The following is a 23,777-nucleotide window of genomic DNA, read 5'->3' on the forward strand; positions in this document are numbered from 1 at the left end:
TACAGTTATCTCAACATAAAAAGTTTATTTTTAAAAAATATCCTTTGGCGTTTTAGAGAGTGAAGGGCCAACCTTTCTCCTAGGGAAACATGGCCCCTTGGTGAAATTCGCAGCAGGAATTCTCTTGCCTGAGAAAGAACTTCTTAATGAACTTCTTTCACTTGCAGGGTTGGGGGAGGGGGTCTCCTTTGCTTTCCACGGGGACATTTTAAAGTGAATGAAGGGAGCGAGGTCCCTCATTAAGGCTGAAATGGGAGCTGCTGGAGGCAGGGGTGCTTTCGAAGGAAGGCCTGGTCCCAGGTCTGCATTTCCTGCTACAAAGTTATCACATTAACAGTAATTACTGCCCCTTCCTCTATCCGAGAGTGGATTGTGAAGGAGAACGTCGGAAAGACCATATTTATCTATTATCTCTTGTTAGTTGCGAAGTTCTTAATAAAACTGAAAAATCGTAAGGGCCTGAATAGGCAATCATGGGAATTAGATGTGGGCATTCAGTAGAATATATGTTTTCTTTATTTATTGATTTTTAGAGAGAGAGGGAGGGAGAGAGACAGAAACATCAACTCGTTGTTCCACTTAGTCATGCATTCACTGGTTACTTCTTTACGCGCCCTGACCGGGGATTGAGCTCAAAACCTTGGAGTATCAGGACGATGCTCCAATGAACTGAGTTACCCAGCCAGGCCAGGGAATATGATGCCATATTTTATGATGATGTTTTTGTACCATTTATAAATTAAGCCAAGAATAGTATTGTCTGAGATTTGAGGACTTCTTTCAGAGCACTTGGACTTCTCCTTGGGGCTAAGGGGATGTGGGTTGTTGGCAGCCTCAACCTGCTTGCAGGTCCCTGTCCAGGGTGAAATGCTAATTTCTGGGCGTTCTCAGAGAGATCAGTTATGGTCCTGCCTCTCCCTACTTTGAAATTTTGTCCATCCTTGTCCGATTTTGAACCCAGAAACTCTGAACATAGTATTCCTTGACCCTTCTAGGAATTTTTCCCAAAGAAATGATCAGATGTGGGAAAAAAAAATTGTGTAAAGGGATGCTTTTTACCATGTTCTGTTTATAAGATTGAAAAATTGGAATAATAATACGCATTTTTTGAGCACTTACCATGAGCCAGTTGCTGTTTTCAGTGTTTCACGAGCATTAATTATGTCATTTCATCTTTTCGAGTATGTTCTATTTTTATCTCCATTTTTACAATTTAAAAAAAAATGGAGCCCTGGCCAGGTAGCTCAGTTGGTTATAGCATCGTCCCCACAAGCCAGGGTTGTGGGTTCAATCCCATGTCAGGGCACATACAAGAGTCAACTAATGAATGCACAAGTAAGTGGAACAATAAATTGATTTCTCTCTCTCTCTCTCTCTCCCTCTTCCCCCTTCCTGTCTCTCTCTAAAAATCAATAAATTAAAAAGAAAAAGAAAAAATAATTAAAAAAAGAAAATTTAGTAATTTGCCCAAGACAAAGTAATTAGTAAGTGGGGGAGGCAAATATGTAAACAACAGCAATAACTCAATGTGATAAGCATTAAAATAGAAATAATATGAATAACAATAGGTAGGCTATGCAAACTATTAACGTACATGGCGTGTACTTAAGTGTTTAAAAAAAAAAACACTGCACGGGGTAGGTATTTAAAAATGGTCATTATTTGTACTTCGAACTTGACTGTACCCAGCAATCACCTGGAGATCTTGCTGAAAATGCAGGTCCTAAATCAGCAGGTCTAGATTAGGCCTGAGAGTCTGCATTTCTAACAGACTCCCGGGTAATGTCCCTGCTGGGCCAAGGACCACACTTTGAGGAACAGAACTTAATAGCTGGGGAGAGCCCTGAATATGTAAAAACAAAACACATCACAGACACCCCAATAAATGGCCTGTCATGCGGAAAAATACTGGAAGACAATACAGTTAATGTCTCATTACAGTGTTGGCCTGCAGTTTCAAGGGAATTTCTTTCCCTTTCTCTATTTTCTGTCACACAAGCTAATCACATTCCACAAATATTTATGAAGTGCCTCAGCACCCGTCACTGTAGGAGCAGAAATAAAGGAAATCCAGTGGTTTCCTCAAGGATGCTTAAAAAAAAAAGCTAAAGTAATTTAAAAAAACACACTTAAAATGAGTACACTTCATTGTATATAAATTATACTTCAACAACGTTGATTTAACACTTAAAGATATGAATAAATATAATTCTCTGTCCGAGATCTTTTTTAAAAGATTAGAAATATTTTAAAATAACAATTCCTGGATGGTTGAGTCAAGAAGTCCAAGTTCAATCCCTGTCCGTCTGTAACCCAAAGGTTTACTCGTACCTTGAACTTGGACAAGTGCCCTGGACACATTTTCAAAGTACTTTGTACTTCTTGGCACCAGTTAATGATTTTACACACACATGAATTTCACATGTGTGTGCCTACCTTCTTGACTAAACTCTCTTCTACCAGGCCAGGCACTGCATCTAACATTGTCACTATGATGTACCAGCACCTCCTGGCATCCGCCCCATAGTAGGCACTCAATATTATCTGTTGAATGAAATCATGATTAAAGGTGAGGGACCTTGGCCTCTGGGTAGAAGATATTTTGTTCAGACCCTTCCAGAGGGATTTTTCCGGAACGGTAAAGAAGAAAGCCTGGCAGAGAAATCCAGCCAATCCTGCCCATACTCCCTGACCCCATATCCTCTAGGCAAAACCTCCATATTCCCAAGGCTAGGCACAGGGGCAGGCGAAGGTCTTGGGGGTCAGGTCCGAGATTGCAGAGAGCGTGTCTCCATTTCTTAATGAGGACCTGGGGAACTCAAGGGGTCCTTTGGAAGAGAACTCGGGGGATGAAAGCGTTTCAGGGCTGCAGCGACTATCATCTATCCCAACAACCTCCCCTCACCCACCTGACCATAGCCCTCCCTGGCACTGCCATAGTCCTTGCACTTGTTTCGGTCATACCCTCCACTCCAGAAGTTCTCAAAGTGTCCCTGGGGAGTTGCTGGAAATGCAAATTCTCAGTCTGCACCCCGGGCCTTTCTAAACAGACACAGGGGGGCGGGACCCAGTAATAGGCCTTGGAGTAAGTCCCCCAGAAGGTGCCGATGAAAGCTCAAGTCTGAGACCTACTGCTCTACTCTGACGTCAGCCCTCCCAGGGACACTCGGCCTGACTGAGCAACGATGATAAATGATAGCACCTAGCCATTGATTGAGGACTTCCTCAGTGCCAGGCTACGTTGCAAACATTTTAGGAGAATTAGCCACCCCAGAGATCATTTATAGGGATGATGAAACAGGTTCAGATGAAACAGAAAAGCCAAGCTGCGCCCACAGGTCACCCAGTGGGAGAACCAGTAAGAGAATCCCGCATTCCTCCGGGATCGCCCCTGGGCGCAGTGGCCGCGCGTGTCCATTGCGCCTCCAGGGCGTTCCGCCAAGAAGCCCCGCCCCCACACTCCGGAGTTCGCGCGTGTCCGCGGTCCCTCGGGGGGTGCCCCGCCCCGCTCTCGCGCTGGCCGGGGGAGGAGCGCGGCGGCGGCGGCCCGTGGCGAAAGTGCAGCTGCGGAAGCGCAGAGAGACGGGCGGCGGAGGAGGAAGCGGAGGGAGACGGCTGGGCCAGCGGGCCCGGGAGGACGCCATGGGCCGCCTGCACTGCACGCAGGACCCCGTGCCGGAGGCTGTGGGCGGCGACATGCAGCAGCTGAACCAGCTGGGCTTGCAGGTGGGCCTGGCGGCCAGGGCGCGCCGGGGGCGGGGGGGGGGGGGGCGGCCCGGCCCGAGGTGGTGCCGGGAGGGCTGGGCGGGTAGCTGCGGGGTTAGGTGGAGGGCCGCCTGGGGTCAAGCAGCGCTTGGGGGGACCGGACCGAGCGACGTCCGGTGCGCGTTGTGGCGTTGGGGGGATTCAGGGAGGGGCTGAGGTGACTTTGGGGGGCTGAGGGGTGTCGGAGGCCTAAGGCGTGCGTAGAGGTCTCTCGCGGGGTTTGGGTCTCAGAGGTGGGGCTGGGGGACTCACGGGAACGAGCAGAGTCTGAGGAGTCTCAGAAGAGGGTCTGAGGAGTGTCTGGACGAGGCTGGGGGGAGTTTGGGGAACTAAGCAGTAGGCTGAGGGCTTTGGGAGGCCGAGGGACAGTGGGGGGAGCGATGGGATTTGGTAGGCAGGGCTGAGACGTTTAGTAGGGAGGCCGAGGGCTTGAGGAGGCAGAGGAGGGTCTGGGCATCCCGAGGGTAGCCTGGAGTGGGCCTAGGGAGTCCGGGGTCGTGTGTGTGCTTCAGTAACAGCCAGGACAGAGAGGGGCTCAGTGGGCCCGAGGGCAGGGTCTGGGGCGAGGCTGGCGATGACATCCCACCCGCCCACACCTCCAGTTAAGGGAAATACCGCCCTCGTAGTCCTCCAAGAAAGACGCCGTATATACTCTGCACAGGGTAGGGCCCGGTGGTCTTGGGAGTGGAGCTGGCAAAGCCGTTTTGTCCCTTTCCAGGCCACAGGTACCAACCAGTCCGCCTTGGAGGCTTCCTGTGGCTGTACTAGTTGGGATGCCCCTTGATGCCCCCAAGGCAGACTAATTAAGTAGCTGAAAGTGACGCCTCTCACTCCCCCTGCAGAGTTCTTTCCCGCCCTGGGTTGTGACTTTCCAGGAGGTGGGGCCCTGCCTTCCATCGCAGCATCCCCCACAGCCCACTGTGTTCTCATTAAGTAGTGGTGACAGTGATTGTAATGACAGCCACCTTCTCAGGCTGCAGCGTCCAATAGAAATAAATTGCAAGCCGCACGTCTAATGTTACATTTTCCAACAGCCACATTTAAAAATTAAAAAGGAACAGGAAATTAATGTTGTCTTCAATCCCCTATATCAAAATATTATGTCAACATATAATCCACATAAAAATATCAATGATATATCAATGATATTGATATCATTAAATAAAAAATATCAAAAGCAAAAGATATTTTACTTTGTGGTACTAAGTTTTCTGATTCTGGTATGTATTTTACATTTATAGCATGTCTCAGATTAGATTAGCCCTTTTCAAGTGCCGTAGCTACACGTGGCTAGTGGCTACTGTGCTAGAGGGCACAGTTCTAAGGGCTTTTATGTATATTAACTCATTGAATCCTTGCAACCACCCTCCCACGTGGGTACTATTATTAATCCCATTTTACAGATGAGGAAACAATCACAGAGCAGTTACATGAAAGCAGCTCTTATTTACTGGGCATGCGCCACGTGCCAGGCACTGTCTTAAGTTCTTTATGTGCAACAACCTGAAAGGTGCTAACTTTATTCCCATTTTACAGACAAGAAAAATGGTTCAGGGAAATAAAGTAACTGGTTTAAAGACAGGCAGCCTGGAAGTGATGGAGCCAGGAATTCAGGACCAGGTGTCTGAATTTCAGATTCTAGGGAATTAAACACACTAGAACGGAGCTTTGTAGACGATCTCCTGAACCAGGTAGCTTACGTATTTCTCGTTTATGTGTAGGCGTTTTCTGGAAGACTTCCATTTGGAGAATAAAAAAAGATTCTCCTGCAAAAAAGCTTTAAGCATCCACCTGAAACTAATGTAATATTGTGTGCCAACTGTACTTGAGTTAAAAATAATAGTAACTTTAAGCTACTGCATTGTATGATCTCTAAGGTTACCTCCAACTTGGAAAATACAATTCCTTTAAGGTCAAGACTTGACGCATTTTCTTACCTTGAAACACACTCTAAACCTTTACCTTTGTTTTTAACTCAGAAAGCTTTTTCCTGATAAGCAACTTACTAACCTTGGGTCATTTTGGCCCCCTTTTTGTTGGGTGATCAAACTTTTCTGAGTGGCCACTCTATTAGCTGAGATCATTTTGAACCTAAGCCTAAAGGAGAAGAATCATTTTATTAATGTTGGCATCACCATTTATTGCTTATTCCGTGGGTATTCATCTGAATGCCTAGTATACACCAGCTAGCCACTAAACCCAGTGAGGTTTACAGAGGCTTCATGGACACAGCCTGTCCTGCTGGGGAAGTTGTGATCTGCTAGAGCGGGTGGAAAGTGGAGACACAGTACCGTGCCAAGTGTACCTGCACGTGCTCTGTGCTGCCTGTGATCAGTCCAGGGCACTGTGGAGCCTCGAAAGTAGGTGGGATTAAAAAATTACCATTTTTAGAATGGTTGTGAGAGAGGAAATTCAGACAAATATAAAGAAGAAAAGAGTCTACATTCCTGTCATTTAGCTATAAATGCAAAGCGACACACACATTAGAAAATTCAAACATTATCTGAAGGTATAAAATGAAAACAAAGCACCTATTTCTCTTGTCCCCAGAAATAGTCATTTAACTAGTTTCTTATGTATCTATGGAGGAAAAAAGTCTACATCTGCCATCATATATAGGTAACCTTTAATTTAATTTAATTTAATTTTATTTTTGCATTAAAGGGAATTGTGTGATGTTCCTTGAAGTTGTTTTCAGCTCTTATGAACACTGCCGCCAATGAACTGCTTTGTGTAAATGCATCTGGGACTACCTTTTTGAACATATCTGAAGAGTATACTTGCCATGGAATTACTAGGTCAAGGTCATTTAAAAATTAGATGCAGACTGCCAAATTGCCCTCCAAAAATGTTTCTCCAGTTTGTCCATTCCTCAACTGTGTGAGCATGTCTGTTTCCTTTTACTTTGATCAGAACTGATGTCATCAAACTTATTTTTTTTTTCAAGATCTGATACGTGAAAATAAAACAGTCCCCTTGTTTTACTGATTTGCATTGCTTTAGTCTGGAATGATCTTCAGCATCTTCTGATATGTTTACTGGTGAGAATAGTTTAGATTTTGATTTCTCAGATAGTCACAGGCAGGTGAGCACTCCAGGGAGTGACAGTTATGCAGGTACAAAGGCAAAGAATGGGGGAAAGTGTTCAAAGAACATTCATTCAACAAATACTGTGCCCTCACGATAATTAAGGTGCTGCGACAATACAAAACCCTACAAGAAACCTCTGCTAAGGCTTGTTCTTGTTCCTTATCAAGATTGAGAATTCTAAGTGCCCCCAGGCAGAGTTCCAAGAGGGAGCCTCAGAGGTTAAGAATCTGGGTAGGTCCCTTTCTTGTTGGGAGTTTCCTGGTATCTTGGCCTGGGCTTTGAAGGACAGGGAGGGTTGGGGAGAGTGGAGATAGCTGGGGATCTGTAACAGCCCACAGACCAGATTAGCTTGAGGCCCCTCTTGAGAGGAGAGGTGGGGGATGAGGCTTCACAAGGAGGTTGAGCCTGAATGCTAGGCTGAGGCCTGGAAATGAAAACACAGCTGAAGGGCTTCTTAGCTGCCCTATTTTTTTTTTTCTTTTTTAAGGCCCTGGGTGGCATAGGAAATGCAGTTGGCCAAAGATCTGATAGTTCTACAGATTTGCAGCAAAAATTGTAAAGAAATTTAAAGGAAACTCACAAATAGTTGAAAAACACATTCTCAAGCCAGTCTTGACTATGGTTTTTACTAGGTTGGATCAGCAGTCAGGCAGAGCTAATACCCGATATCGTAAATAATGCAGAAAGACAATGCGTGGATCACGTTGGTTAAAATGTCCCTGGGGGGTATGGAAGTTTTGAGAGAGCAGACACTTCTGGGGCGTAAATCTGCGCAACTTCTTTGCAAGGCAGTTTGGCAACGTTTTCTCAAAATTTAAAATGCATGTATCCTCTGACCTAGGTTTTAGGAATTTATCTTACATATGTCAAAAAGAAATATGTGGAAGGATAGTCATTGCAGCGTTGTTTATAATAATACCAACAACACACACACACACACACTAGTGTTCATCTCTAGGAAGCTAAATTATACTCACTATACAGTCAAATGCCATGCCATTGTTAAAAGAGCTGGGTGGACTTATATCTGCTGACATGATTGATTTTTTATAACAAAATTGAGTGGAAAAGGTGCAGGGAGTGGGTTCAGTATGACTCCTTTTGTATTTAAAATAAATTAAATGAAAATAAAATGATAGGAAAGCCACGGAGGTTTTAGAAGTAACTACCTGTGGGGAATGGGGCTGAGGTAGGGGACAGGTAGAAAGAGAAATGTTTTATTTTATAATCTTTTATGCTAGCTGGGTCTTTTCAAAACCTTGCACATTGATTCTGTGTTTTCAAAGGCTAGTTTAAAACAGTACAGTTTAGAATACAGTAACACAGAGCCATGCCAGGAGTTCGTGTGGAATTTAGTGGGTATGGCAGCAGGAGCAGGTGCACTTGACCGTCATATTACATGTACAGCTTTGGCGATTTTGAGCTTAAGCATCTGTATGTAATCTTTTTTTAACTTAGTTAGTATTGCTTCAGAAAGGTGGATCAAACGGTATAGGGACTCTAATGACTATGATAATTGCTGCCACTTTTTAGCTTTGCATTGATCACTTTTTAATATGTTCTGGGAATGGGGACTGAGACAGGGAGGCTGAGTAACTTGTCCCAGGTCACGTGGTGAAGTAAGTAGGAAAACACTGATTCACGCCTGGGTCTTTTAAACTCCCGTGTCTTACTTAGGTTTTCCCACGTGCCACACGCTGTCCACAGGGAGGGAACGTGGGAAAACAATGATATATGTCTCTGTCTGCTTGGGCTACTATAACAAAATACCACAGACCGGCTGGTTTTAGCAGCAGAAATTTATTTCTCACAGTTCTGGGGGCTGGTAAATCCAAGATCAGGGTGCCAACAGATTTAGTTCCTGGTGAGAGCTTGCTCCCTGGCTCGCAGATGGCCGCCTTCTCAGGTGTCCTCATGCGACTTGTGTCATAGACCTCTGGTGTCTCTTCCTCTTCCAAGGACACCCGCCCTATGCGATTAAGGGCCCCACCTTTATGACTTCATTTAACCTTCATTACCTCCTCGCAGGCTCTTATCTCCAAATACAGTGATAAATTTGGGGGACAAACATTCAGTCCTTAATAATGCAATACCAATAAAGAGAGAGTTCACATGCACAAAATAATGAGAGACTGGTCTGAGACAATGTATAATAAAGTGTTAAACTTTACTGTTTTATACACACACACTCACAAGATGTTTCTTTTTTTTAAGATTTTATTTATTTTTAGAGAGATAGGAAGGGAGGGAGAAAGGGAGAGAAACAATGTGAGAGAGAAACATCAGTGGGTTGCCTCTCACATGTGCCCTGACCAGGAATCGAACTGGTAACCTTTCACTTTGCAGAGTGGATGCCCAACCAACTGAGCCCCACCGGTCAGGGTCATAAGAAGTTTCTTATGGGGGTAAAAAACCCCAGAAAATATGAGTAGATGAAACAGAAGAAAATAGAAATGACCCAAAAGCTCCCTCTGCAAAAGTAACTGCTTTTAAAAAGCAAGGTACAGAAAAGCTTTATGTAGTATGTTACCATTTGTGCGGAGCAGGGAGGAGAAATTATATATTAGGTTGGCTTATGTTTGAGTGATAAATATGTGGAAGTATAAGCAAACACACGAAAAAAGTAACTGCTATTAATGCTCCAGTGAATTTCCCTTTCAGGCCCTGAGAGTGTGCATGTTCTTGTGTATATTTAGACTCGTGAGGTGTGTGTTTGCACATGTGCTCATACTTGCAGTCTCTCAGTACATATCTCCCAAGTATCCCAGTAAAATATAGAAGTGTTTCAGACAATATGTTGACGCTGGTGGAGGTTTTGTGAGTATTTGTAACTTTAAGATCAAAACAGGTATCAATACCTGTGTGTTACTCTTTTCTCTCTTAATGGTCTGCGGTTGGATGGGAAGTGGGAACACTGACCAGGAGTAGAATTTTTCTGATGTGCTGTGTTCTTCTCTTCACAGCAGTTCTCAGCCCTGACAGAAGTGCTTTTTCACTTCCTGACTGAGCCAAAAGAGGTAAAGTATTTTGTGAAAAGAAGAGTTCCCGAGTGTGCGTCTATAATCCTGAGATACTTAGAAAGTGAAGGCCTCGTTTCTGCTGTTCTCTCTGTGCAGGTAGAAAGGTTTATGGCCCAGCTCTCTGAATTTGCCGCCACCAATCAGATCAGTCTTGGCCCCCTCAGAAGTATCGTGAAGAGCCTCCTTCTGGTTCCAAATGGTGAGTAGCCTGTCTGAGGTCAGAGACGTTACTTGAACATTCCTTCAGTCCACAGAGTCAGCAAGTGCTGTAGACGCTGAGCCAGAACCTTCAGTAATGCATCAGGCACGCCGGGCTTGGCATTCTAGGGAGGGAAGCCAGGTAAACAGATAACCCTGGCAGGCTATAATAGAGGTGCAGTTGAGAGTGTAGTCTGCGTCCTGGCTTCAGTCCCCAAAATGTTACCTGGGCCTGTACATAGTACACACAGAAATTGACAGGAAGCATTTAGAAATTTTCATAGCAATTTGACAAAGTCTCTTAAATCTAATAATTTTTTTTAAATGGTGCTTGGTTTTTTTTAATGTGGTAAAATATATATATAACATAAACTTTATTATTTTAATCATTTGGGGCTTGTATTTTGTATGTGTTTTTTCATTTCCTATTTCTAGGATTAATACTTTTTGATTCTCAATGGATTGAAAAGAAAAAAAGTCTTTTACTGCAGGTGGTTTGAGAAGCAGTTTGCCCACAGTAGTCGGGCGGTTCCTAGCCAGGAGGGAGGAGATCAGGAAGGGGTGGCTGTAGGGACGTCCACTGGGCACTGCACATGATAAGGGGAATTAGAAACAATCCAATTGCCCAGCACCTGGAGATTGGTGTGCGGAGTTGTGATCCATTTTTGCCAGGGCACATTCTGGTAGTCAAGAATTCCCAGTTCTGCCCTAGATGGTGTAGCTCAGTGGATTGAGTGCTGGCTTGAGAACCAAAGGGTTGCCGGTTTGACTCCCAGTCAGGGCACATGCCTGGGTTGCGGGCCAAGTCCCCAGTAGGGGGCGTGTGAAAGGCAACCACACACTGATGTTTCTCTCCCTCTCTTTCTCCTTCCCTTCCCCTCTCTCTAAAAATAAATAAATGAAATCTTAAAAAAAAAAAAAAAAAGAATTCCCAGTTCTGAGTTAGATGGACCCGGGTGTGAAACCCAGTCTGTCACTTGATAAGTGGTGTGACTTTGGCCAGGTACCCATCTCTCTTAAACCCTAACAACAAGCCCTCCTTAGCAGTCCCTCCCCCATCTAGGCCTTGTGTGTGTGTGTGTGTGTGTGTGTGTGTGTGTGGTAGCTTATAAAACTTTCTACCACGGTCCTATTTTTGGAAAGAGAAGAAAGAGAGGAAGAAAGAAAAAGAGTGTTAACTGTGGCTATATCTGGGTAGGACTGCAGGTTGTTTTAATTGTTTATTTTAGGCTATGTATTGTCTAAAAAGTTGCTAGAATTAACTTGGCAATTTAAAGTTAATTTTATCTAAAGAGAGGCAACATTTGAGTCCGGTCTTTTTTTTTTTTTAATGGAGGGAAGAAGGGAGAAAAATAGAGAAAAACGTCGATCTATTGTTCCACTCATTCATACATTCATTAATTGACTCTTATATGTGCCCTCACCAGGGATCAAACCCAGAACCCTGGGGTATTGGGACAATGCTTCAACCAGCTGAGCTACCTGGCCAGGCCCGAGCCCAGTCTTAAAGAATCAGTAAATGTTGACAAGGTTGAGAGGAGGTAAAACTGCATCCCTGGTTTGCACATTTTAAAAATCAATAATGCTCTGACTGGTGTGGCTCAGTTGGTTGGGCATCATCCTGCAGAATGAAGGGTCGCAGGTTCAGTTCCCAGTAGGCGCATGTGTCTGGGCTGTGGGCCTGATGCCTGGTTGGGGCACCTGTGAAAGGCAGCCGATAGCTATTTCTCTCCCACATTGATGTTTCTCTCCCTTTCTTTTTCCCTCCTTTCCCTTCTCTCTAAAAATAAATGAATAAAAAAAAATATCAGCCCTGGCTGGTGTGGCTCAGAGGATTGAGTGCTGGCCTGTGAACCAAAAGGTCATAGGTTCGACTCCCAGTCAGGGCATATGCCTGGGTTTCTGGCCAGGTCCCTGGCTGAGAACGTACAAGAGGCAACCAATGGATATTATCTCTTGCACATTGATGTTCCTCTCTCTTTTTCTCCTTCCCTTCCCTTCTCTCTAAAAATAAATAAATAAAATCATTTAAAAAGTTGGTAATAAGCTGATCTTCCCAGGACTTCAGCCAGGTGGTGCACTAAAAGTTGGGAGCTTAAATTTATGTATTCCTGTTGGATGTCTTCCCAAATCTTCCCTTGTCCTCTGCCCTGTCTTGTGCCCTGTCAAGCTGGAGACTTGAATCAGAACATCCCTGAAGTTTTCTTTTTCATTTTTTAAAAGATTTTATGTATTTATTTTTAGAGAGGGAGAAGGGAGGGAGAAGAGAGGGAAAGAAAGACCGATGCAAGAGAGAACATGGATCAGTTGCCTCCCACACACACCCCCACCTGGAGCCCAACCTGCAGCCCAGGCATGTGTCCCGACCGGGGATTGAACCAGCAGTCCCTCGCACTGTGGGACGATGCCCAGCCAACTGAGCCACATGGGTCAAGGCCCCTGAGGTTTTCAACTGTGAAATTTTATGATCCTCTTGTTTGTGTGCCTCTTGCGTTCTTTGCCCTCATGGAAGGTTAAAGGCATGTGAACCACAAGGCTGGATGGGAACTTGTGGTCTTTTTAACTGAGGAATAAATTTTCATGGCAAACTTAAACACCAGTGCAGAGCTCTGGAGAGTCAAAAGTAAAAATTCCCTTTTACTGTCATCCCACTCTTTAGAATTAATCACAATATAATTTTGAAGTATGTCTTTCAGTATTTTTACATACACTGACAGACTTACATGCAGTTTTATTTTTCATAAATGATAGTGAACCACGGAATAGCTGTACAGCTTGCATTTTTTTCATACCTAGTCCATCATGCAGATCTCTCCACGTCAGCTGCATTCTTGTGGTGACTGTAGTGTATCTTGGACTAAAAGTATCTCCTTCTAGTTAATCCATTTCCTATTGCTGGACGTTGTAGTTCTAACTTCTCAGTCTCAGAAACAATGCCACAGTGAACATCCTTAGAACATTCGTGTACTTACCCCATGTGAGCATTTCTGTAGGACAGGTGCCCAGAGTGAGGACCAGCAGTCTTTGCTCTCATCCTCAAGCCTACACGTGTGGGAACGGGTTTGTCTGCAGGTGGAGACCTGTCCACCCTAGAGCTGTTGTGGACATGAGTTTTCTGAAGTCCCTGTCTGGTGTCCCTGCGTCCACTCTCCCGTCTTTTTTCTCATCCCTGCCCCCTACCCACTCCATCCTGTCAAACGGCCTTCAGTCCTCCCCCGCCCCTGAGCTCCAGCCACTGTGTGGCCTCTTTCAGAAAGCCTTCCTAAACCACTTCAGTCTGCAGTGACCTCCCTTCCTCTCAGCAACTGAGATCTGGTTTGTTGTTTTTGTTTTTGTTTTTTATCTGCAGCTCTCGTTTTGAACCGTAATCATTTACTTTTCTATTGTCCATACTGCTTTGTGTGTGTCTGTCTCGGCTCTACAGATAGCTAGTTCCTTGAAGTCAGGGGCGAGGCTTGTACTTCTTACTGTCGCTACAGTTACAAGTTAACTAATGACATAGAGCAAGTGCTTAGTACATGCTGGGTGAGTTGAATTGAATTTGGGGGGAGCCTGTGACCCTCCCAGGGGATGTTGGGTGTTTTTGTAGTAGGATTGTTTCCAGAAGGTCATTTTCTGTAGATGCAGAGAACATCGAAAGACCTCTTAGCAAACCAATCCAGACGCGGGCTTTGGAGGCTCACTGGGCTTGAGTGTTATTCACATCCCCGGAGTAGTTATTCAACCTTGGATAAACCAGCTTCTTGGAGGCTCAGTTTCTTATCTGAAACGTGGCGTAATAAGAGCAGTTTACGGCAGTGTCATTAGGAATAAGTGGGTGAATATATGTAAAGCACTTAATACAGTACTTGCTAAATTTTAGCTTTATTTGTTGATAATTCAGTTAGTTTTAGCTCCCATGCCTCAATATTAGGTTAGAAAATAAAATTTTCCTTCACCTAATAGAGAGGATCTGAATTTACCTCTTGACTATTCAACGCCCCAAAGCTTTCAAGCTTTTCAAATTCTTGAATTGAAGTCTCGGGTTTGCTGTATTTGTCCGCTCTCAACTGTTTGTTTTACTCGTCTTTTTGTTCCCATGCAACTGACTTTTGTCTTCCTGCAGCGTTTTCCTGTTTGAATTCTCCATTTCTTCTAGAGTGTCTCGTAAGCATCTGACAGTGTGGCTTGTAAGTCTCTTGGCCTCTTCCTCATTTCTCGGTCTTATATATCGCTTTCTTTCCAGTCCCAGAGGCCAGTCCTTGGCCCTCTGTACCTTACCGTGTCGGTAACCTCTCCAGTTCTGGTCTCTCATCCCGGGCCCCAGTGTGCGCCTGAGCACACTTCACGGGACAACTTGGACAATGCTGCTCCTCGCAACTATTTACTTTACGTAACGAAGTCTGTAGTCCATACTTTGGTGTTCAAGGCCTTTCCCTGTCTGAAATGTGAGACTGTCCTCCTCTTCCGTTTCCATCATCCTGGTCCTGCCCGTGCATTAGATCTCATTGTAGAAGCAGAGCTCATTGGAGCTAACGGGGCCCTAGAACCCTCCAGAACAGATCAGTCTTCCCCAAAGTCGTGTTTTCATTCAGAAAAGGCTTCAGCAGCCACATAGTCAAAAAATTTGTCTCCCCATCTCCCCAGCCTCGGAACCTTGGAGATTCACACACATTTACATATCTTAGTCTCTGAAACCTTCTTAACCAATATCTGTGAAACAGTTAATCATGGAGCCTTTTTTTTGGTGGGGGGTGGGGTTGGGTAAAAACTTTGTAAAGTGCCATCTGGCCTAATCTTGGTCTTGGAGATAAAGGTACAGAGCCCAACAGAAGGCAAGCGGCTCGCTTTAGATCATCTTGCAGTGGAGAAGCCGGGGCTAGAACCTCCTTCAATTGAATTAAAGCCTAGTAGATTTTTAAAATATTTTTTAAAAATTATATTTTATTGATTATGCTATTATAGTTGTCCCGATTTTTCCCTCCTTTCCCTCTTTGCCCACCTTCCACCTAGCACCCCCGACTCCTTCAGGCAATCCCCCCACCATTGTTCAGATCCATGGATCATGCGTAGAAGTTCTTTGGATACTCCATTTCCTTTACTGTACTTTACATCCCCATGGCTATTCTGTAACTAGTATTTGTACTTCTTAATACTCTCGCCTCTTCACCCATTCTCCCACACTCCCTCCCATCTGGCTAAGAATTTATCTTTTACTATTTAGTGTGTAATTCTTAAAAGCACGTGACTTCCACAGTTAACCCATGGCCAAATTGCTTCATCTGTATCCCACCCACTTCTTACTGCTCGCCAAACTGGATTATTTTAAAACAAATCTAAATCATTTGATGAATGAATTCCTGAATACCTAGTTGTGCATCTATGTATCTCTAAAAGGACTTTTTTCAATCTCCTATCAAGCCACAATGCCATTATCATATCTAAATGCAAATGTGCAGTCGGTGTTCAGATTTCCCCCTTGTCTGCATTTTGTTTGTCGTTGGCCCTCACATCGCATTTGGTTTCTGGGTAGCCCTTGTAAGCTTACTTGTCACTATGGCTACTTAACATCCCTGAGACCTTGAGCCAAGCTACTTACCCTCTCTGAGAATCAGTTTCCTCAGGCATGAAGCAGAGCTAGTACTAGTAGCCCATACGTTGTTGTAAGAATGGAGAAAGATTAAAAACGTGAAGCGCTCGCTTCAATAAGTGGTAGCTGCACCACTGATGATGCTGTGATTGTCGTTATCACAATGAGTTGTCTCCTGGACAAGGTCACAGACCACTCGGCGGCAGGGCCACATTTTAAGACTTTTTTATTTTAATACTTTGCAAGATGTCTAGTCCTTGTGAGTGCTGATTTTTTGTTCATTTGTTTTAAGAAAAGGCACTAACTCCCTCTTCCCACTCCAAATGGAATTCTTTATTTCGGGGGGAAAAAATTAGCATTAAATAATAGTTACAAATGGTATTTAATCAACTGTTGAACTAAATTTCCCAGGACTTACATCCTTAACCTGCTCTGTTACTTTTCCACCTTATACTATACATGGCTTACTTGTTACATTATAGTTATGGTGTTTCCCCTCCCAATAGAATATAAGCCTGGTGAGGGCAGAGGTGGTTGCCTGTTCGGTTCATTGATGTTTCCCAGCACCCCCCAGAGTGCTGGCATAGAGCAGGTGCTCAAGGAAGTCCATGTACAGTGACCGTGACCCTTGCAGGGGTCGATGCAGCTGGTCAGACTTCCGGGTTTGCAATCACTGAATGAACACAGCTCACCATCCTCTCCCATATCACTCCAGGAATTTTCACCCAGGCTTAGTTCTGTTCCTTGGGCTTCCCTTACTACACTGAATAAGCTTATGTAGATTGGGGGGTAGAATAACAATATTTGCTCATTTTTCAACTGCTGTCTGGCAAAATTGAAACCCTCCTCCTCACATACACCTCTGTCTTGTCTGCCATACTGTTTGATGGCAGTGAGGTTTTGCCTGAGGTTATGGTTCCTGTGGAAATTTGGGCTCAGGGACTTTTTAAACCATCTCAGGCAGTTATCTCTGTTTAAAAAAGGATATTCTCAAATTTCACCAACTGATGTGTTCTGACCCAGCCCTGGAGCTCACACAGCCTTCTGTCTGTCAGAGGGTCTCGGCTGCTGGCCTGTCTTGTGCTTAGTACAAGGTGGCCTCAAAGGAAAAAGCTCAAAAGGAAGTTAAGAGTTATAGTCAGGAACACTGTATTATAAACTCCAAAACTGCTAAGAGACTAGATTTCAAATGTTCTCACCACAAAAAGGAAATAATTACGCGATGTGACAGAAGTATTAGCAAATGTTATGGTGGTAATTATATCGCAATATATAAATGTACCAAGTCAACACCTTAGATTTACACGATGCCGTATGTCAGTTAGACCTCAAATAAATGAAGGGATGGGAGGAAGGAATGGATTAAGGGCTTGAGACCTAGCACAATGCAAGTGTATTTTTTAAGGAAAGAAGAGGAAGGAAGAGAGGGGTGGAGGGAAGGAATGAGGCCTAGCGTGATGCAAATACTTTATTTTTAAGAATGGTTCCTGTCTGCCAGAGGTAATGGAAGGATGGAGAACTTGCCCTTTGGTCCCTATAGTTGAGCGCCTTCATTTTCAGTCACTGCCAAGGCCTTGCCTGGTATCGCTTCCCTGGGACAGCATCTCAGAATGACCTGATGTAGAAAGAGCTTGGATTTGGGGACACTCCAGCCTATCAGCTACTTGTCCCTGCCATTGGCCAGCTGCTGTGGCCCTGGACAATTCATTTAACTGCTCTTTTTTTTTTTTAAGTGGCATTTTTTTTTTAATTGTAGAAAAATACAAGAAAGGAAACAAGCCCTGGCCGATAGCTGCATTGATCAGAACGTTGTCCCGATACACCAAGGTCGCGGGTTCCGACCTTGGTCAGGGCACGTACAAGAATCAACCAGTGAATGCAGAAATAAGTGGAATAGCAAGTCACTGTTTCTCTCTCTCTTTTCCTTCCTCTCTCTCTCTCTGAAATCAATGGATAGAAAAAAGAAAAGAAACAAAAACAGCTCACAATTTTACCACCTTTACATTTTAAAAAGCCTATATGCAACTAGAAAATTTTAAAATGACAGAAAGGAAGAAAAGTCCCACCCAACCCTTTTACCCAAAGATATCCACTCATAAGTTTTTGTGAATATGTTCAGAAAAAAATGTGTCTTACATTTGCCTACTTAGCTATTGGTTGGGATATAATTCGGGCTATACATAAGGATATTACACCATCTTTATTTTTACAGAAGGAATCACACTGTGTAGACTGCTCTTTCCTTTTAATTATATTTTGCAAACTGGCACATTGAAAGCTATCCTTTTTAAAGGCTGTGTAGTATTCCATTGTATGGATTCTTTCATTCAGAATGTTTTTTGTTTTTAGTGCCAGGCACTTTTGTAGGAGCTGGGACAACAGCGATGCACAGCACAGACCAAGTTCTTATCTAACTGATGTTCTAGTAAAAAATCTGACAGTGAATATCTAACAAAATTGGGTAGTTATAAATGCAATGCAGAAAAGTGCAGCAGTATAAGGGTATGGGTGGAAAGCAACACCACTTGAAATAGAGTGGTCAAGGGAGCCTTTAAGAGGTGAGACTCAAGCAGAGGCCAGAATGAAGAGAGGGAATGAGTCGTGCAGATTTGAGGAAGAGTGTTCCCAGCAAAGGGAACTGCAAGGGCAAATGCATGGAGGGAGGAACCTGCCTGGGCTGTCGTAGGAAAAGCAGAGTAAGTGAGAGAGAGAGAGAGAGCTTAGGGGCTCTAGAGGAGGCCATTTCATGCAAGGCATTGTAAGCACTTCGGATTTAATGTAAGTGCAACCAGAGCTATTAGAGGGTTTCCAGCAGCAGAGGAGAGACATGGTCTGAATTAAGTTTTAACAAAATCACCTTGACATCCAGGCTGCTCTGTGGATGCACCAAAAGCAGCCCACTGTTCTGACTTTTTATCTCCACTACTGACATTACTAACGAGCTTCCCACATTTCTCAGTGTACTTTTGGGGTGAATCTACTGGGTGAATTCTTGGCAGTGCAGTTGTTGACTGTGTACATTTTCTGAATTTCCTCCCCCCAAAAGCTTGAGCTGGTCTCCTGGTTAATTAACTTTCCTGGTTAATTGAAGGTTCCGATGATAACGCCCACTTCAGAGTACTTTGGGGTCATCGAGCACAGTGTCGGGTTGGAACTGCAGGTACATGAAGGAGTTGTCCATGTGACAGTTTGGATTCATTGCATTGGCTGGGAAGTGACCCCCTTCTTGGAAGTCCTTTATGGCCAAGGTTTCCCGGGGTCTTGCCTTTTTTTATTTCCCTGCGGCTTCCTTGCTCCGTCTGATTTTGGAGATAAAAGATTTCCTCCCTTTGTTTATATGGTTTATTTTGCAGCACAACAGCCTTTAGGATTGTTTTTCTGGAGTAAGTTGGGGGTAGGGACTTGGGTTTAGGGTATTACTTCAGGGCCCTCCCTGGATGGCGGTGATTGTCTTCTTATTCTTTAATTAGTCGTCTTCTGGAAGGCTAAGATGTGGAAAATTTTAAAGTGGTTGCCAAATGGGACTCTAGGCTGTAGCTGGCAGGTTAAATGTTGAGATGCCCAGATTGCTGGAAACACTTTGTTTTCAGGAATTGGAGCTTGTGGGCGGAACAGAGCAGCCCCCGCAGGGGAGAGTATTCCAGGGCTTCTGAGGGAAAGGTTTGATGCCCTCCTTGAGAGGGACTTGTAAATTGTAAAGGCCGAACTGTTTAGTCTTAAGTGTACTTCCTGAAAGCTGATTTTCAAGGGCAACACTATCCAATAGCACTTTCTATGGAAGTGGAAATGGTTTGCAGTCTGCGCTGTCCAGGACCCTGGCCACCTGGGCCATGTAGCTGTTGAGCACTTGAAATAGCTAGTGCGACTAAGGAACAGGACTTATTTATTTACTTATTTATTAAAGACTTTATTTATTTATCTTTAGAGAGAGGGGAAGGGAGAGAAGAAGAGTGGGAGAGAAACATTAATTGGTTGCTTCTTGCACGCCCCCAACTGGGGACCTGGCCTGCAACCCAGGCATGTATCCTGACTGGGATTTGAACTGGTGACGTTCAGGTCTGCAAGCAGGCACTCAGTCCACTGAGCCACACCAGCCAGGGCCTAAGAAACAGAATTTAAAATTTTATTTAATTTTAATAAATGTAAATAACCACACATGTTTAGTGGTTGTGTATTGCGCGGTACAGTCTAGGCTGTTGCCCCTATGCCCAGCCTGACATTGAACTTCCCCCACTTTGCTCCGGGAATCTGTGGCCTTATTCTTTCCTCAGATCAGGTGCCCCTACCCCCAAGTTCATAAAGTCTTTTCTCCTGTCTCTAATGTCTTCCATACTTTTGGGGAAGGGAGGTGGGTAAACACCTGTACGATAAACAAAATGGTCTGTCTTGTTCTCCGCTTGTCTCAAATGTGCCATTTCTCCCCAGGGCATTGAGATCTCTGGCTGAGGTTTCTGTATTCATTTCGTCATCTGTGTTGTATAAGTTGTGCCCATGAGATACTGTCTGCTGATTGATCGGTTTGCCCTTTTTTAACTGATTTCTCCCTTTTCCCAGGTGCCCTGAAGAAGAGTCTCACAGCCGAGCAGGTCCGGGCTGATTTCATAACTTTGGGTAGGTCCTCATCACCGAGGTTGCTCAGAGTAACCGGCCGTGCAGCTCCTTATTATTAACGTCTCCCTCTGTTCTCTCATAGGTCTTAGTGAAGAGAAAGCCACTTACTTTTCTGAAAAGGTATCATAATTCCTCTTCATCAAGGTTAAGATTGCTTGCTTTTATTTCATGAAAAGAATCAAACAGAAATTGCCTGCTAAGGAAAAGCCGTCAGTCATCACGTGTCATTTCCCCAGCTTAATGTGTTTCATTTGGTTTCACACAAATGATATACATCCAGCTTTTAAACTGAACTATTTAGTGCATCTGTAATTTTTGTGCGTTTTTTTTAGTGCATCCCTCTAGTTTGGCCGAATATAAATGTTACACAGTTGTTCCAACATGGATTACATCTTAGAATGAGAGAAAACGTTTCTATCGCCTTCTGCCCCTCGACCCCCCAGATCTGTGCATATAGACCAGCCTTAGTTCTGCATTCTTCCCACTGTGTAAATAACACTGCTGTGTTGGGGGCGGAATGAAGAGGGGGGATTTTTCCCACTTTATAACTTTGGCTTTTTGCTTTTGTTCTAGTGGAAGCAGAATGCCCCCACCCTTGCTCGATGGGCCCTAGGTCAGACTCTGATGATTAACCAGCTTGTAGATATGGAATGGAAGTTTGGAGGTAATCAGTTAAAGCCAGTCTCGGGCCCTCTGGGTGGTAGAGGGTTGGGTTGCAGAGGCCTTGGATAGCTTCAGTAGGGGAGAGGTGTCTTCGGCCCGCAAAGACTGCTGGGGCCAGCAGCTGCCTCTCTCTCTGCATCGCTGTCCGCTGGACAGCAGTTTCCCTCCTTGTCCCTTAACATGCTGACTTCCCGGAAAGCACACATCGCCTTCCTCATACTCACTCCCACGCAGCTTCTGCTGCAACAGCCTGCAAGACTGGGGTCTTCAGAGTGGGTCCCCAACTAGCCACTGACTAGTTTTCTCTTTTGTGTCATAGTGACTTCTGGGAGCAGCGAGCTAGAGAAAGTAGGAAGTATTTTTTTACAAGTAAGTTTTCTCCTCATCGTTGAAGATTTGTTTTGGTTAAAAATTATTAAACCTACATTGGGTGTCTTTAAATGTCTGATTAAATGGATGTTCCACTGAGTGCCTTGTATGGCTCAGAGCAATATGATCAGCCAAGGACATGCTCACCAACACACTCGCTTTCAGATTAATAGGATCCAGGTATTATTCTTAAAATTTGGTTGTTCCTCTAGTCATGGGACTTGTTCGAAGTTTGGTGGACAATCCAGACTGTTCCTGTATAACTGTGAAGTTAGAAACTGGGTGCTCTGCCCTGGCCTGGTTGCTCAGTTGTTAGAGCCTTGTCCTGATACACCAAGGTCGCGGGTTCAGTCCCCGGTCAGGGCACATGTAAGGAGCAACCAGTGATTGCCCAAATAAGTGAAACAACAAAATGATGTTCTTTTCCTTTCTCTCTCTCCGCCTCCCTCCCTCTCTTCCCTTCTGTCTAGAATCAATAAGTTTGAGAAAAAATTAAATTTAAAAAACTGGATGCTTTGATGTTTAAGTGAAAGTTCAGGTTTCAGGAATTTCTTTGTCCAGCTGTCATTTTAATTTAAATTTTTTATTTCTTCTTTTTAATCAGTTAAAGTTGGTGGTTAAGAAAGGAAATCAAACTGAAAATTTATACATAGGTGAGTCCAAATTCCCATTTGAACTTTTCGCTTTCTCTGTGTTCTCTTCACTCAGTGGGCTTATATAGCCCACCACAAATCATTTCTTCCAGAAAAACAAAGTCATTGCTAAGCTGTATTGTAACTACTGCCTTTCCTCTCCTAAAAGATGGTACAGAGATTGTTAATAAGCCATTGGCAGGCTGGAGACCCCAGAATTGAAGAACCTTCTGGGAAAAGGGAAGAAAGGAATGGCAAAGGTTGAAGAGCAAGAAGCTCTTGCTGTAGAAGTCACATTGAAATACACTAAATACTGCTCTTTTATCTGTGCTGTGGAGTTAGGCCATTTTAAACCCCTCTCCTTTTGTATGGAACTGAGAACTTTTCTATATTCAAGGCTCTCAGTTTTTTTATTATGATCAATTACCCATGAAGAGCTTCGTGGTGGTACTAAGCCAGAAAAAAAATAATAATCTCTGGGTGGAAATGAATTTTCTTGGACGATTCTGTGGAGTTGGGAACATTTACCTGAAGCTGAATTTTCTTTCCCCAGAATTAACCTTGCCTCAGTTCTACAGTTTCCTGCATGAGATGGAGCGAGTCAGAGCCAGCATGGAGTGTTTCAGCTGACTTCTGCCCCCCCACATCTCCACCTTGCCCCGTCCCCTGCCACCTCCTCTCCTGTGGTGACTGCTCTGAGAAGCACGGCACTCACAGGCCTGTGGGACCCTGACTTGGCCCTGCTTGCTTGTTGGGTGCCCAGGTGCAACGGTTTCTGAAAAACAACAGGATTAAGTACTTAAGGAGCGCTACACAATTACCCTGTAAACTCTTTGTTAGGGGAAGCTCCAGGCACCTATCTCCCCGGATGCTTGTTAGATATTCAGAAAGCGTATTGCATCTCAGATGCAGGGGGGAAATAAGTGAGTCACCTCCCAATCAGAAGCCCAGAGTGAACAAATGGTGCTGTCACTAAAGACATGCGCTTATCTCCCTCCTCCCCCCAAAGCGAGGCCTTGTCATGGCTGAGGAGGAGGCTGACTCTATGAATGACAGACATGTGGGGGCCCCCAGCAAGATTTCTACACTTCATGGTTGTGGTGGCGCACTGCTACGCAGTTTTTAATGAGGCATCTGTGTATAAAAACAGGTTTGGTCTACAATGAAAAGAACTGAGGCTGAGCTGTCTTCATTTCTGGTTTCGCCGGCCTTTGGGGGTGGGGGGCTGTTTTAGCTTGTTTTGGTTCCAGCTGACCACCTCTGTTGGTTAGATAATTAATAAAAATGGTTCCAAAGAAAAAGTCTGCATCCCACTGTTTTTATGTATGGATTAAAGAGTCATCTGCCTTGCAGAGAGCTAGTGCTCTGATCTTCAGAAATCACCTCCCTGGTTTGGGTGATGGCCCTGGGTCTTCAGTGAAATTAGCTTTGGTCCGACACAGGAATTTGAAAGAGCAGTTCTGGGGAAACTCAGGTAAAAAAGATGAAAAGCAGAGCGTATCTCTGCTTTGTGTTCAGATGACCTTAGCCCCTGCCCTAGCACTTAACTTCCTCCTACTTCTCCTCTCAGAAATTAAAAAAATTTTGGAATAGGTAGTATGTACTCACGATTCAAAAGGTACACTGCAAAGTAATTCCTTCGCGCACCTCCATTTTCCAGTTACCTAGCTCCCCTCCCCAGAGTCAAGCGCCGTGGCTACTTTATTCTGTGTTCTGTAGATGTTTTATGCATTTGCAAATACATATGCGTAGAGTTTGGCGTTCCCCCCCCACACATGGTAGCATACTACACACGCAGAGTCCTGCACCTTGCTTTTCCCACTCAACTCGGACAGCATCCACATCAGAACAGAAAGCAGC

At 44.3% G+C, this 23,777-nt stretch overlaps 1 protein-coding gene across 2 annotated transcripts; it reads left to right on the forward strand.

Annotated features, from left to right (window-relative positions):
• Window positions 1-3,524: 3,524 nt before the first annotated feature.
• Window positions 3,525-23,218, forward strand: COMMD7 (COMM domain containing 7). 2 transcript variants are annotated; one of them, XM_053926926.2, is made up of 9 exons: window positions 3,525-3,726; window positions 9,819-9,872; window positions 9,972-10,074; window positions 20,197-20,253; window positions 20,336-20,373; window positions 20,827-20,917; window positions 21,236-21,285; window positions 21,890-21,938; window positions 22,471-23,218. In XM_053926926.2, the coding sequence occupies exons 1-9, from the start codon at window positions 3,643-3,645 to the stop codon at window positions 22,545-22,547; spliced, it is 603 nt and encodes a 200-aa protein (XP_053782901.1). In that variant the 5' UTR covers window positions 3,525-3,642; the 3' UTR covers window positions 22,548-23,218. The 2 variants fall into 2 exon arrangements, with proteins under 2 accessions (XP_053782901.1, XP_053782902.1); XM_053926927.2 differs by having other exon boundaries at window positions 3,553-3,726; window positions 9,822-9,872.
• Window positions 23,219-23,777: the final 559 nt, after the last annotated feature.

The sequence above is a fragment of the Desmodus rotundus genome, chromosome 6, assembly GCF_022682495.2.
Source record: "Desmodus rotundus isolate HL8 chromosome 6, HLdesRot8A.1, whole genome shotgun sequence".
Lineage (NCBI taxonomy): Eukaryota > Metazoa > Chordata > Mammalia > Chiroptera > Phyllostomidae > Desmodus > Desmodus rotundus.

What these genes read in the sequence shown, in the direction of transcription:
- COMMD7 (XM_053926926.2), top strand. Translation starts at nt 3,643, where the DNA reads ATGGGCCGCCTGCACTGCACGCAGGACCCCGTGCCGGAGGCTGTGGGC. An exon ending in CCTCCTTCTGGTTCCAAATG is followed by an intron (nt 10,075 to 20,196) that starts GTGAGTAGCCTG and finishes CCCTTTTCCCAG; the next exon opens with GTGCCCTGAAGAAGAGTCTC. An exon ending in GGCTGATTTCATAACTTTGG is followed by an intron (nt 20,254 to 20,335) that starts GTAGGTCCTCAT and finishes GTTCTCTCATAG; the next exon opens with GTCTTAGTGAAGAGAAAGCC.